Genomic DNA, 14,264 nt, shown 5'->3' with positions numbered 1-14,264 from the left:
GGAGTTGTGCTTTAATTTTGCTTTCTTCACATCTTCATATGAAAGAGCAATGGACCACAGAGAATGAACCAGGCCTTGTCCACTAGTGAAGAAAGGCAATAAAAACTAAAAGCAATCACATGATGAGAAAGACTTAACTCTTCGATTTTCCTTTGCTGTCACTATATGTTATGGTGCTGTTTGTATTCTAGTGTTAATTCTGTTTCCTCAGGAGGGGCTCCCCGGATGAGGAGATCACATACTCAGGCGATTTTATGTGAAGCTCTGTTTTGTGTTTCCTATATGTTCAGGTGTATTTAAGTTGTTCTCAGGTTTCTGAAAGGGTTGAAGACTAGTTACAGTCTCATAGTCAACACAAGTTGTTTAGCATTGAGAGAGATGATATAGATTTGAGAGGATGGTTTTCAGATGGTAATATAAGCTAAAACCAGAACATAATTCAAGTATAAAATTGTAGCTTTTAAAGTTAGGTTAGATGGTAGAATGTTTTATCTGAATTCACAAACATGATAGACTGGGTGTTAAGTGTATCATGTACTTTATAATTTGCCTGGCTGTGCTCAATTTCTATCTGAAAGAAAAGAGCCTTTTAATTGGACAATAAGGGGGCCATGTTCTGGGTCGCCCTGGTGCTGTTTGAGCCGACTGTGCCATGTGTAAAGCAGCTATAAGTAATACTTATTTAACAAGCGTATATTAGTTTCATCATCTCCTCAAGCCTTAAAACAAAATTCTTCAAAATGCTATTCTCTGTTCACCACTTCCTGTTTGATGGTGACCCTCTGTCCTGCCTCAGTGGGGCCCAGGAGCCAATGATGTCCTCCCAGTGGCCCCCTGACTCTTGGGCCACTATCTAGAATACCACAGATGCCTATTTCTCTTCCAAGTCCCCCATTTATGACCAGAACCAAACTGAAAGATAGTACTTAAGACAGAGTTACAAGAAAGAAGCAGAAGCAGGTGAGGCCCCTGGCTTCTGACAAATGAGTTCACTTCACACATTTTTGGGAGATTCCCAGCAATGCCTTCCTGTCCTATGATTGGTGGAAAAGAAGTTGAAGTTTAGTCGACCAGGGACAGAAATGAGTAACGATGGTCAGATGGTCTTGCAACCCATAGAAAAAAAAATAAATAAATTCAAGATGCAATGGTTTTAAAAAGAACACATGACAGTAGTTACTGGGGAGACCTGTGGTAATTACATTAGGAGCCTTCTCCTGAGCCTGAGTTGATATTAGGAGCCTTATTCCTTTCTGGGCATCCATTCCCCCACATTTATTGAGTGCATGTGTGAAGATACAAAAGCAAATGAGACAGAGTCTGTGTTTCTGTGGGGCTTCTAATGTGTAGTGGGAATGGCCAGGATTTGTGATACAGTCCTGGGAAGACACTAACAATGCAGGTACAGTAAGATGCAGAAAGTAATAGGCCTGGGCCATTTTAGACCAGAAGAGCCTTCTCTGACAAGGCAATGTCTGAGTTGATGGAGACACATCCCAGGTATAGGAGCAAATTTATCTATTTTGAGGGATCCCAGGCAGTCTTTGTGTCTAGGGCACAGTGAGCAAGGCCAAGGACGGGCGATGGCTTCAGAGATACTGGGAAGCGTCCAATGGGCGGGCTCCCATCAGGACTCCAGAGCCGCCCTAAATGGATCAGGAAGTAACATGATCAGATTTGCATTTCTACATCATCACTCTGTCTGGCAAGATGAGAGCTAGCCAGAGGGTCTCATTGCAGCAACTGGCTAGAGGGACTGATGGCTCTGATCCAGAACAGGAGTGTTAGAGATATAAGAACCTAATTCTGAACATATTTTGAAGGTGGCCCTGGCAAGACATTAATATACTTGGCACAGATTATAAAGAGGAAGGATCGAGATTTGAGGCTTCCTAGACGGGGCGAATAGTGGGATCATGCCTTAAATAGGAAATGTGGAGGAGCAGGCTGGGCGGACAGGCTGGAAAAGACATGGAAAATTCTGTGTCAGACACTTTGCATTTGTAATGCCTTTAGAGGCGGTGAGCAGCCCACTGACTTCAGAGCCTCGAGTGAAGACTCAGGCAATAAACATTAGGAGGTGACAGAAGGTCTCAAAAGGTCGGGACTAAAGGTCAGTAGGTGGAGTATTGGCCTTGCATACATAGAACCTGGGATCTCATTCCCAGAACCCAATAAAAACCAAGCACAGGAGAGCATGCTTGCAATCATAGCACTCAGGCAGATGGAAACAGCAGGCCAGGAGTGTCAGGTCATCATTAGCCAGCCCAGGCTACATGAGAACCTATCTCAAAAAACAAAACAAACAAACTAAAAACTTTTTTTTTTTCCAGAATAAAAACTGGACAGTCTTCTGATTGTGATGATTCTCCGTGCAATCATTCATCTACATATATCAGTAGGGACTGGTGAGATGGCTCGGTGGGGTAACGGTGCTTGCTGCCAAGCCTAAAGATCTGAGTGCAATCCCTGGGACCCACGTGGAGAAAGAGAGAGCAACACCTGAAGGATGTGCTCTGACCTCTACACGCCCCGCCCTCAAAACAAAGAAATGAAACAGCACTGAAACCTACTGTGCCACGGAACAGCTCCCAGGAAGATCCTGCATGTGACAGAGAACACAGCAATGTCAACTTACCTTTGGCACCAGCTGATGACTTTGCTATCCAAACGTTGCCCTCTCCATCCTCTTTCTTTCTGTTATAAGAGGCCAAGAAGAATTCTCTCTCGTCTGTCCTGGAGTTACTGACCGGAAGCTGGATGCCATTCTGAGCTGGAGCGACTGGCGTCTTGAGGTTAGTGGGATAAATCACATAGGACTCGGGGAACCATGAGCAGGACTCAGACAGCTCCGGACTGGTCTTGACTAGCCTGGCAGGTGACAGAGAGTCAGTGTCTGTTCTCAGTGAGCTGTCACCTTGCTTAGAAAGGCGGGTGCTTTCCCCCAAAGCTTTTCCAGAAGCTAAGACCCAGTCAGTTTTCTTTTGTATTCACTCTGGACCTCCAAGGACAGGGCTCTAATGCATCACTTTTTGGTATGATTCCAAAGCCTTGTCCTGGTTCATTCAAAGGCACATGGTGGGCTAGGAGTATAGTAGGGTCCCAGGTTTAATCCTCACTACCACATAAACCAGACTTTGTGGTGCATGCCTATAATCTTAGTATTTGAGGGGACAGAAGAAGGGTCAGAAGTTCAAGGTCTAGTGACCAGCATGAACTACAAGAGACTGTGGTTCAAAACCAACAAGCAAAGAAATAACAAGACAACAACAACAACAAAATCCACAAGGCTCAGAATTTAACTCTTTTTAAAATGTATCTCTCTGTAGCCCTATACTGACACCTTCTAACCAATGTTATACTCCCAAAAATGGGAGCACACCTTTGGTCCCAGCATAGGGGGGCAGAGGCAGGTGGATCTCTAGAGTACAAGGCTAGCATGGTCTACAATTAAAAAAAAAGTAATAAGAGAGGAAAATATTTGAATAACTAGCAAAAATACTATCTTGGTCCAGTTGGAGAGAACTCTAGGAGAAACTTCCTAGTGTACTTAAATTCTCATCCTAAATCATCCAAACACTAAGTAGTTTAAGTACTTTTTTTTTTTTTTTTTTGCTTTTTCGAGACAGGGTTTCTCTGTATAGCCCTGGCTGTCCTGGAACTCACTCTGTAGAACAGGCTGGCCTTGAATTCAGAGATCTACCTGCCTCTACCTCCTGAGTGCTAGGATTAAAGGTGTGTGCCACCACACCCAGAAAAATAAAAGGTGAATAGTGACAGCTGAGGTGAGTAAGAGTTGGGGTTTTAGGGTTAGTCTCTGGCCTCAATACACATGCTCATCAGCATGTACACAAACATGTTTGCATTCTCTCTCTCTCTCTCTCTCTCTCTCTCTCTCTCTCTCTCTCTCTCTCACACACACACACACACACACTCTTAAATAAAACCATCTAAACAAAGAACAGGATTTGAAAGTTTCTTCAACCCAAAGAGACTAACAAATTCAAATCAACAAACTTTTAGCTCTCTGCATGTTCAGCTCTGCACCACTGTCCCTTATGGTCATCATGGGTCATGTGTAACCACTGAGCAATTGAGGAGTGGCCAGTAAGACTCAGGAAGTAAACTACAAACTACATCTAAATTTAACCAGAAAAACCAATGCACTGTAATAACGTTTTCACAGTAAGTACAATTTTATTGATTTAGCAGGATAGCATTTCCTTTATTATTATTGTATTGCTATATTCAGGTCACACCTCTCTGTTGTTTCTAGAAGCACACAGAAAAGCATTGCTGTTCTATCAAGGAACAACAGATTAACTCAGCTCAAGCAGTGCTTTTCTTCTGAGCATGGATGAAATGTTATGTATTTATTATACAGTGAACAGAGCTAGCTAGCTATGTATAACATGAGAGGCATCTAAGATGGAATATTTTTCTAGTTTAAAAAATAAATATTGGGAAAAATAAAATAAATATTGGTGTTGGAGAGATGGCTCAGTGGTTAAGAGCACTTGTAGGCATAATGTCACAGAGGCTCTGGGCTCAGTTCTCAGAACCCACATGGTGGCTCCCAAGCATCTGGGACTCCAGTTTCGGGGAATCTGACATTCTCTTTTGGCCTCCTTGGGCACTACATGCATGTGGTATACATATGCATGCATGCCAAGCACTCACATCAAATAATAATAATAAAAACAACAAAAACAATAAGAATAATAAATATTGGCAATTTTAAAATATAAAACAAAGGTGTACTATTAAGAAGTTGAAAGAGGCACAGAAGCTAAGAAGCTGCCCAGAAGAGTAAAGGGAAAAATGAATAAGTAAATGAAATAATGGGAAAGATGTCGTCCACAGTCACACAAGTTCACAGTCAGTGTCAACTGCTCTGTCCATGGCATAATAAAATGAAAGAGCAGTCTGTTTGGAAGGACAACGTTTTCAGCGAAGAAGAAGCAGATGTGCAGTTTTCCCTCCACAGTCAAGAAAGAACCAATGATATTCATGATTGAGATCATAAATACCTAACCAAATCATTCTTTAAAGAAATATTTTTTTACAATATTTGTGTGTGTGTGTGTGTGTGTGTGTGTGTGTGTGTGTGTGTGTGAGTGTATGTGCCAGGGAAAGACATAGGATGCCTGGACCTGAAGCTTACAGATGATCATAAGCAGCCCTGTGGGTTCTGGCAACCAAATTTCCAACCCCTGGAGTGGAGAGTATGTGCTCTTAACCACTGAACTATTTCTCCAATCCCTGAACAAAAAAAAATTTTTAAACAATTTCCCCCTTGCAGTGCTGAGGACAGAACCCAGGGACTCCCACATCCAGGAAAGCCCTCTAACTGAGCTACACATTCCGTGGCCTGCCAACAACTTTTTAACAAGACCTAAACTTGTAACTTCAGTCAGCTATAAAATAGCTATCATTTTTACACAAAAAGAAAACCACTGTATGTGGATGGATGGTGAAACGAATTACTTTTTTAAAAAAAAAAAACTTGAAATGATAGTGTGCTGGCCAATTTTATGTCAATTTGTCACAAGCTGGAGTCATCTGAGAGGAAGGAGTCTCAACTGAGAAAATGCCCCCATGGTAAGATCTGGCTGTAGGAGCTGGGTGGTGGTGGCACACGCCTGTAATCCCAGCACTCTGGGAGGCATAGGCAGGTGGGTTTCTGAGTTCGAGACCAGCCTGAGTTCCAGGACAGCCAGGGCTATACAGAGAAACCATGTCTCAAAAAACCAAATCCAAAAACCAAAAAACAAAAACCAAAAAACAAACAAACAAACAAAAAGATCTGGCTATAGGGCATTTTCTTAATTAGTGACTGATGTGGGAGGGCCCACTGTGGGTGGGGCCGTCCCTGGGCTGGTGGTCCTGGGTTCTATAAGAAAGCAGGCTTAGTAATTCAGAAGGAGCAAATCAGTAAGCAGGCCCAGCCCATGGTCTCGGCATCAGCTCCTGCCGCCCGGGTTCTACCCTGTTTGAGTTCCTGTCCTGGCTTCCTTCCATGATGTACTACAAAGTGGAAGCATCAGCCAAATAAACCCTTTCCTTCCCAAGTTGCTTTTGGTCATGGGGTTTCATCATAGCAATAGGAACCCTAACTAAGACAAGTTATTTCTCAAGTTTTATAGTTAGGCTCCAAGTAGCTATTGGCTACAAACTCTAACATCAAAAACAAATTGAAAAATCTTAAAATATTACAGTTCTCTTTAGCCTTAGATAAACTATGACATAAGCAGATGCCACACCACCTCCAGTAGGATCTGTGCTCAATTAATACTTCAGGGATGCTTATACAGAAAAACATTTTCAAAGTTCAGCTTAATCCAGGGGTTCTCAGCCTTCCTCATGCTGCAACCCTTTAACACAGTTCCTCATGTTGTGGTGAACCCCCAGCCAGAAAATTATTTTTGTTGCTACTTCATAACTGTAATTTTGCTACTGTTATGAAACGTAATGGCCCTCAAAAGAGTTGAGACCCACAGGTTGAGAACCACTGGCCTAAACAATGTTGAACTCATGGTGTAGGCATCTTTTAATACTTAGTATCTGCCAGGTGGTGGTGGCAGCCAACGCCTTTAATCCCAGCACTTGGGAGGCAGAGGTAGGAGGATTTCTGAGTTCCCGAGGCCAGCCTGGTCTACAGTGTAAGTTCCAGGACAGCCAGGGCTACACAGAGAAACCCTGTCTCGAAAACAAAACAAAACAAAAAAACAAAAAATACTTTGTATCTGTCAAAGAATTTCGTCTATGTGTAAAAATTACTTTCTGTTACAACAGACAGAACTTCAAAGCTGGGTTAAAATGTGGATTTTCTGGGATGTTAATGTTTCCTTCTAAACTCCACTGCAGCAGATGGTACCTACTGGAAACATCTGCTCTCCTGCCCCTGAAGATACAAACTGCAAACATTTGCTTTCTCAGTTTTCCCAGGCCCACTCTATATAAAGTATCATGGCTGCAGCTGCCCAAATGGCTCAGGATCCATTTGCAAATGTCATGTCATGATGAATCACCAGTTCAGGAAACCATTGAAATAAAAAAAAAAAAAAAATCAAATAGAAGACAGTAAACTTAATGAATGTTCTCTGCCGATGGGCTCTTAGCGAGAGATGAAAGCACTTTCCTGTATTAACTTCAATTAATATTTTCTTTTAAATAGAGATACTTGCCAAGTCATTATTTTCACCCAACAAGCCCTTACTTCATTCAATATTTTTTAGGTGTTTTAAATAGCTGTGTTATACAAAATCTCACATAAATTCATATTATACACATATGAGCTAAATTTGCAGCTCAAGGAAGAAAAAAAACTTTATGATCTACCTATATAGGTTTGATGATTTGTATTATCCAACTTCGTAACACTTAATCCAACTTCATAACATTCAATAATCGTGATTTTACATATTTTTATCATGTAACAAAATGCAGAAAAGTTTTCTTGCAATGATGTGAATGTTAGCTAAACAAACTAAAAATTTGAAAGTTACTTTTTGGTAAGTTCAATACCCCTTTAAACCCAATATTAAGATAATGAGATGACATATAGTTGGAATAGTTAATGTGGACAGAAAAATTTTTTCAAATAATATACACTCCAAAACCAGGGCAGTGGATACTGAGCAAGGAAGGTTCTAATGGGTACAAACAGAACAGCACGGCCAGGCACGCTGAGGCAGGCACGCTGAGGGGGCTTCCCAGAGCCTGCCTGGGGCTCTGTGCTGGACCTTTGACAACCCGTTCCTTCTTCCTGTCACTTCCAGCCCACAAAATGAGGGAGATCACACTTCTAACTAGCATCCCTTCAGCCCATACACAATCACAGCAGAGATACACACTGCGAGAGGGAGCCAGCATCTCCTGGAACTGCTAAGTACCTTGTAGAACACTTAAGAGAGCAACAGAAGTTGCTGCCCTTAGTTGCTGCTAACAGCAGTCACCCAGCACAGGTCATGTCGCCATTTTCAAGATGCCATTACAGATAATATCCTAAGTGACTGTGACTCAAAGAGTGGGTATTGTCGAACCCCGGTTTCCAAATGGGACACTGAGATTCAGGGTAGTGCTGTCCATGGTAATAGAACTGGTCATGACTTCAGCTTTGCATTCTGACTCATTACAGCTGTTGAGTATGCAAATATGCAAAGCACTATTATTTTTATAGCATCCTCTGCTTCCCACTTATAAAAGCAGAATTCTACTTTTGTCTTTATGTGTCTGTGTGGGCATGTTCACATTCAAACGGGCGTAGGTGCCCACCATGGCCAGATGAGGCTGCAGATGCCCTGGAGCTAGTCAGAGGCGGTGGTGAGCTGTGTGTCAAGGGTGAGAGATCCTAACACAGGTACTACGGCAGAACAGTGTGTGCTTTCAACTACTGAGCCTTCTCCCCACCCTGGCCACTCACATTCTAAACACAATTATACAGAGACTTCAGGAAACCTCACTCTGTTTGAGGAGTTGATGTTAAATCATGAAAACCCATCCCAGAGAAATGGAAAAGATACCAGAACCAGCACATCCAAAAATGCTATGAGAAACACCCAACCTCTTAAGTCCAAAAGAAACATTAGCAAGTAAAGACAGAATTTTGCATGGAATCCCATCTTCTAGTGCCTCTTTACCTGAAGGCTCTTTAAGCTGGGCGGTGGTGGCGCACGCCTGTAATCCCAGCACTTGGGAGGCAGAGGCAGGTGGATTTCTGAGTTGAGGCCAGCCTGGTCTACAGAGTGAGTTCCAGGACAGCCAGGGCTACACAGAGAAACCCTGTCTAGAAAACAAAACAAAAACAAAAACAAAACCTGAAGACTCTTTGACTACTCAGACATGCTTATGAATTACAGAGAAAGAGTACAGGAGACCTACCATAGCCCTGATCTTAGGGACAAGACCGGAGCTTCTACCTGAAAATGACTGTAATAAAAGTACCGAGACTAGGCAGTTACTACCGTTACACCCACAGATGTTTAGGCACAAACAAGGTCCCAGGCCCTTGTGCTGCATCCACTCTTACACATCACCTGGGTTAAGCCTCATAATTGCTTTACGAGGGAGGTGTTCAGGCTTAGAGGGATAAAAAGATTTGCCCGTTAATAGGATTCTTCAGAGAGCTGAAGAAAACCCCAGGCTGCTGACCCTGGATCTCAGTCACTGTATTCTTCTCAGTTCCACCTTAGGGTACCATCCTTGTGATATCTAGCCCCACCCCTAAGGGCTCAGAGAGGGGTGGGTGGTGGAGATGACCAAGTTGCACTCTGTCTGAATATCTTCCCAGGGATCCCTCGCTGCTTGAGAGTCTTCTGAGGAAGGCTTGTACATTCTTCTCCAGGGACCAGAAATGCCTGGCAACTTATCCCACAGCCCGCCCTTTCCCTATAATTAAAGGACTGGAAAGTTTCTAGATGAGCAAATGCCAAGCAAACATAGAACTGCACCTGACTGACACCGTAGCAGGTGCTCAGTCACTCTGCTTCAGGATGTGACAACCTCGAGGTGTCTGTCATCCGGGTCAGAACCCCAGGGGTAAGCTAAAACCATTCCTTTGCTTGGCTCCTACCTTGCCCTGCCTTACCCTGCCCCCCTTGACTACAGATGGGTTTGCCTTGAAAATCTTCCAAGAAATCACTTTACACTAGAGCTCCCTTCCTGAGAGCCAGGCTCTGCTTCTAGGAAGCCTCACCTAGGAGACAGCCAGGCTTTAAGAGACACAAGCAACGCCTTAAACGGTCATCAGAGCAACTTAGGAGGCCACAGTCCTGCTATCGGTTGGTTTTAAAATGTTAAAGATTTTCTTTTTCCTTACAATAATCCCTTATCTTGGTGTAAGTGCTTCAGGATGAAAGCTAAACCATTTATATAAAACACCCAAAATGGAGGTCTTCGGGAACACTTACTTTACTAAAGAAGCTTTGCGGCACAGTTTGTCCGCCCCCCTGTAGTAATTCACCAGCTGTGCCAGCCCAGGCTCATGACCTACAAGGAAAGAAGAGACTCAGAAGGGAAACAGCAGGTGCGAAGTGACAATGTCCGTAGCAGAGTGTGCAGGGCAGATGTGCCATAGCTTCCCCGTGTCTCATGTCACACCAGCTTCCCTGTGCCTCGTGTCTTACCCAGATCCCCTGCTCTCATGCCTTTCCCAGCTTCCCTGTCTCTTATTTCAGGCAAATGTGGAGTACTTTTGTTCCTCTGTCCCATGGTCTCTTCCTCTCGGTATACACTCTCAACACTGAAACAACACTGACCTGCAGGTCAGCTGTGATGTGGCTCCATTTTTCTTATTAGAAGGAAGGGCATTGAGTATTTCTATCTCGTATCTCGCAGGCCCTTAGCATAGTCCTCTCTGGGCTTAACACATATAAGCTTGCAATCTGTTGAGCAAGGCTACTTGAATACAGCCACCCATCCACCTCAACATCACATTCTCCAAATATCAAAGAAGGCAACGGAGTACGGGCTATCTACTTCAAGGAGCTTCTAGAAGCCACTAAAAAGTGACAGGAGGCAGTGGAGAGGCTGTCAGAGGCCCAGAGAAAGTCTTTGCACTGTCTCACAAGGAGACATTTCAATAGTTCTCAGAATAGTTATTCAGAAACCCTTTTAAAACCCCCAACTGGAAGCTTAGAGTGTAGCTTAGCACTATTGGGCAGCCTTGGCACATGTGGGGCCTTGGGTTGTGAGCCCTCCTTGGGTTCAGTCACCACAATGATAAAATGAAATGATTAGAAATAAACTGATACAACAAAAATACGTTTTATTTAAAAAAAAAAATTAACCCCTGACAAAATGCTTTGCAACAAAAAGGAAGATTTTAAAAACAGACTTTGAGTTGGGTGTCAAAGGTAACAATAATTAATCCAACCATGGCACAGAACCAAATCAGAACTTTCAGACATTATCTGGTCTGCACTATCTCCCTGGGGAAGACAGGCCCAAGTCACTGTTGACCTGGTCCCTTCTCTCCCATTGGCCCCGGCTGTCCAGCGCCTGAACCTGACTCTCTGCACTTTCTCCTTGGGTTTTATGCAGCCCACTTAAGACAAAAAGAGAATACTCCCAACAGTGAGGGGGGAGAATCACTTTAATGGATATTTTTATTTATGGATATTCGTCCATAAAAATGTCTGCTGGCCATCTGCTAAATTCGTGTTGCCTTCTCAGGACTGGGATCCCAAAGGGTTTCTACCTGTCAGCACACCAACAAAGCCAGCTACCCCCACCCCAGGCTGGGCAGAGCCTTTTGGTGTGTTCTAAGTTCTTACCACCAGGCGTTGCCAAGGGCCAGAGGAGCCAGAAAGTCAGGAAGTAAGGAGAAGCGACCTAGTCAGCCGCTCCGGAGCTCCTCTCGGAGAACTTAGTTTTGTGGGACTTTCTTTGCTGAGCCGTTCCGGAGGAATCTAGCCACCACAAGGACATCAGTTTCCTGATGTCCCCTTTCTATTCTGCGATTTCTGAGGCTCCCAGCCATCACTCCATGGAGTCGCCATGTTAGAGTATAAACTTGTGTAATAATGAAAAGTTTTCCGGGAACTATTTCAGTAAGATTAAGCCTTAACACACTTACTTCATTCCATAAGCCATCATTTCTTGGTAGGGCTATAATGTCACCCAAATGTCCTATGCAAGTTTGCCAAATAGCCAGTTAGTTCCAAACTGCTTTCACTGTAGCTTCATCCATCTCTGACCACACCTATTTCTAAAAACCTCCCCTCTTCAGGACATGGGACACTACTCTCTGGGGTGTTCTCTGAGGTAGAGGTGTCCCCCTCCCCTTCTTTCCTTGGAATACAAATGATCCCGCCCCCAAGTGAAACTCTGTAAAAGAACCAGCTACCCAGAGAGAGGCAGACCCTCGCAAGATGCAGTGATGGGAGCATGAGACCAAGTTCAAGTCTGTGGCATGCCAGTTGAACCCATCAGGACCACTTCTAGATTACGTCATTTAAAAGGGAGTTGCAGTCCCTACCTAGGAGAGTATGCAAATAGAGTGGTACCAAGCCAGCTTCGCCCGTGTGATTGAGGAGAGCAAAAGTCACCCAGGATCGTGTAAGAAAACATCACCAGATGCACAGTTGTAAATGCACACTTTTGATGCAGCTAAAGGAACAGCTCCCACCCCCCAGCTTCTCCGGAAGCTCCTGCTTTGGGTAAGTCAGTGAGTTTTCCCCAAATTCCCTGCCGGGTCATCTGGACCTCCGGGTAACACAAGCCTCGATGGTTTTAACAACTCCCCCTCCACGCCCACAACACACAGGGCGGAATCCTTGGTAGCGGAAAGCAGCAAGATGACTGGTTCCCCTAAGGAAGCTGGGGAACCAGGCCGACACCCCCGGGTGCAGGGATAGGTCACTGTCAGCAGACAGGGCAACCGCACCCAGACTCCGTTCCGAATCCAGCTACGGGTTTAGGTCTTGCTGGACCCATTTTAGATCTGCTAGGGCGAGCTCGAGCCTGGGGAAGATTAATGACCTTAAAAAACAAAAGCACTGGCTCTCTGATTCAGGCGCGCAGCAACCACGAGGGAAAGGCTCACCTAGTCTCCCGAAGGGCAGTCGGTTCCTCTCCCCTAGCATCAGGTTGAACCTGGGGTTGTCCCGCCGCAGCCTCTTCCAGTAGCCGGTGGCCAGCAGCAGCCGGGAGACCTCGGCGTAGACGCTGCTATTCTCATCGCGCACCACGAAGGTGTACATGGCGAAGGGGCAGCGCGCCCCGAAGCCGCCACACGAGTCCAAGGCACAGCGGCCCCAGCGGCCCCGCGTGCACACTGTCCCAGCCTCAGCCCTACTGTCTGCCTATTTCCCGGGACGCGCCTCCGGATTACCCTAGAGCCTGCCCCGGGCGTCCGCGCCACCGCCCGAGTGGCGAGCGCCACCCGGACGCCGCGCCCACCGCCGGCGCCCCGCCCACGACCGTGATTCCGCGCGGCGCTCGGGGCTGGTCTGCAGGCAGCTGCAGCTAGAGCTCCCAAGCAGGGCCCGCCCCGGCCGCCACTCAGTGAGTGGCCGGTGGCATGGGGCTCAAATGTGGCTGCAGTAGTAGCAAACTACCGTGGAGAGACCAAGGGAAATGATTCCAGCTGCGCCATAGCCCGCAAATATCCCTTTCCGCCTTCTGTCTGGGTCTTCCACCTAGTTCAAAATCAGATTTGGTGGATGAAACAAAAGACCCAGGCATGGGGGTGTAGCTCAGTTGGTACAGTGCTTGCTTAGCCAGCACAGAGCCCTGGGTTCGATCTGGGTGCGGTAAAATCCGGCACGCTTCTCATCCCAGCACTAGCCAGAGGAAGAAAGATCGGGTATCCAAGGTCGTCCTCAGGTACTTAGTGAATTTGAAGCCAGCTTGGGCTACAAGAGGCTCTGTCTCAAAATAAATAAAAACTAAAGTTCCAAGGTCCTATCCAGTACCCAAGTGAAGCTGTGCTTCCCTTCCAATCTACTCGCTCGCTGTTGGGGCGGTCAAACAGTCAACAACTGAGCCCGCGGTGGGGCAGTGCAAGGAGGGCTCCCTTGGATTCTGCCTGGGTCAGTTCCGTACTGGACCAGGGAAGCCCTGACTCCTCACTAGTCCTGCAATTCTCCAGCGTTCTTCCACTTGCCCTTCGCTGGACCTCAGCTTCCCCTTCTGAGTGGTGGCAGATTTGTTCTTTAAAGGATTTTTGTCCCTTTGCCTGAGAGCCTGAGGAAATCAGCTTTGGTGGTACTACGACCATCTTAACACTCCACTCATAAATGCCCTCTGCCGACCCAAGCTTCACATTTTTAATTAGCTTTCAGGACCGGGAGGGGGTAGGGTAACACAGAGGAGCCTTTCTCCACCCTTCTCTCCTTATCTACTGAGTACACAGTGAAGACCCTCCCTCCCTTCCTCATTTCTGCCCTTGTACCATAGACACACCCTGGATTTACTTAAGCTGGGGATCGAACCCAGGGCTTTGTGCATGCTAAGCAAACATTCTACCAGTTGAGGACATCCCCAGCCCAACACTACATCATTTTTGTTTGTTCGTTTTGGCTTTTGTACACCATTCCTTCTCTTAGTGATGGAACTTATCTTTCCCCCTCGGGCACCACTTTGGGCACCATTTTCTGTGGTTCTACAGAGACTAACACTGAGGGAAATGGAAATCAGGTCTGTTCTGCACTTACGGGGCCACTCTTGTCTCTTTTGTCACGGCGAGCAGTGGCACAGAAAAATAACACAAAACTCCCCAAAGCTGTGGGAAGTCGTTAACTTTTCCAGCTGGCATTACT

The 14,264-nt window shown here is 45.5% G+C and overlaps 1 protein-coding gene across 1 annotated transcript in view; it reads right to left on the bottom strand.

The window, feature by feature from the left end:
- Ttl (tubulin tyrosine ligase) overlaps positions 1–12,903 on the bottom strand; it is a 28,967-nt gene extending 16,064 nt beyond the window's left edge. The window contains exons 1-3 of the mRNA XM_052183587.1: positions 12,548–12,903; positions 9,912–9,990; positions 2,639–2,871 (exon numbers count right to left, since the gene is read on the bottom strand). Of these exons, the coding sequence (XP_052039547.1) occupies positions 2,639–2,871; positions 9,912–9,990; positions 12,548–12,704 (469 nt within the window). The 5' untranslated portion in view covers positions 12,705–12,903. The remainder of the gene's footprint in view (positions 1–2,638; positions 2,872–9,911; positions 9,991–12,547) is intronic.
- Between the last annotated feature and the right edge of the window lie 1,361 nt (positions 12,904–14,264).

The sequence above is a fragment of the Apodemus sylvaticus genome, chromosome 5, assembly GCF_947179515.1.
Source record: "Apodemus sylvaticus chromosome 5, mApoSyl1.1, whole genome shotgun sequence".
NCBI lineage: Eukaryota > Metazoa > Chordata > Mammalia > Rodentia > Muridae > Apodemus > Apodemus sylvaticus.
Note: the sequence above shows the minus strand (reverse complement) of the source record. Positions and strands in the feature narration are given on the sequence as shown.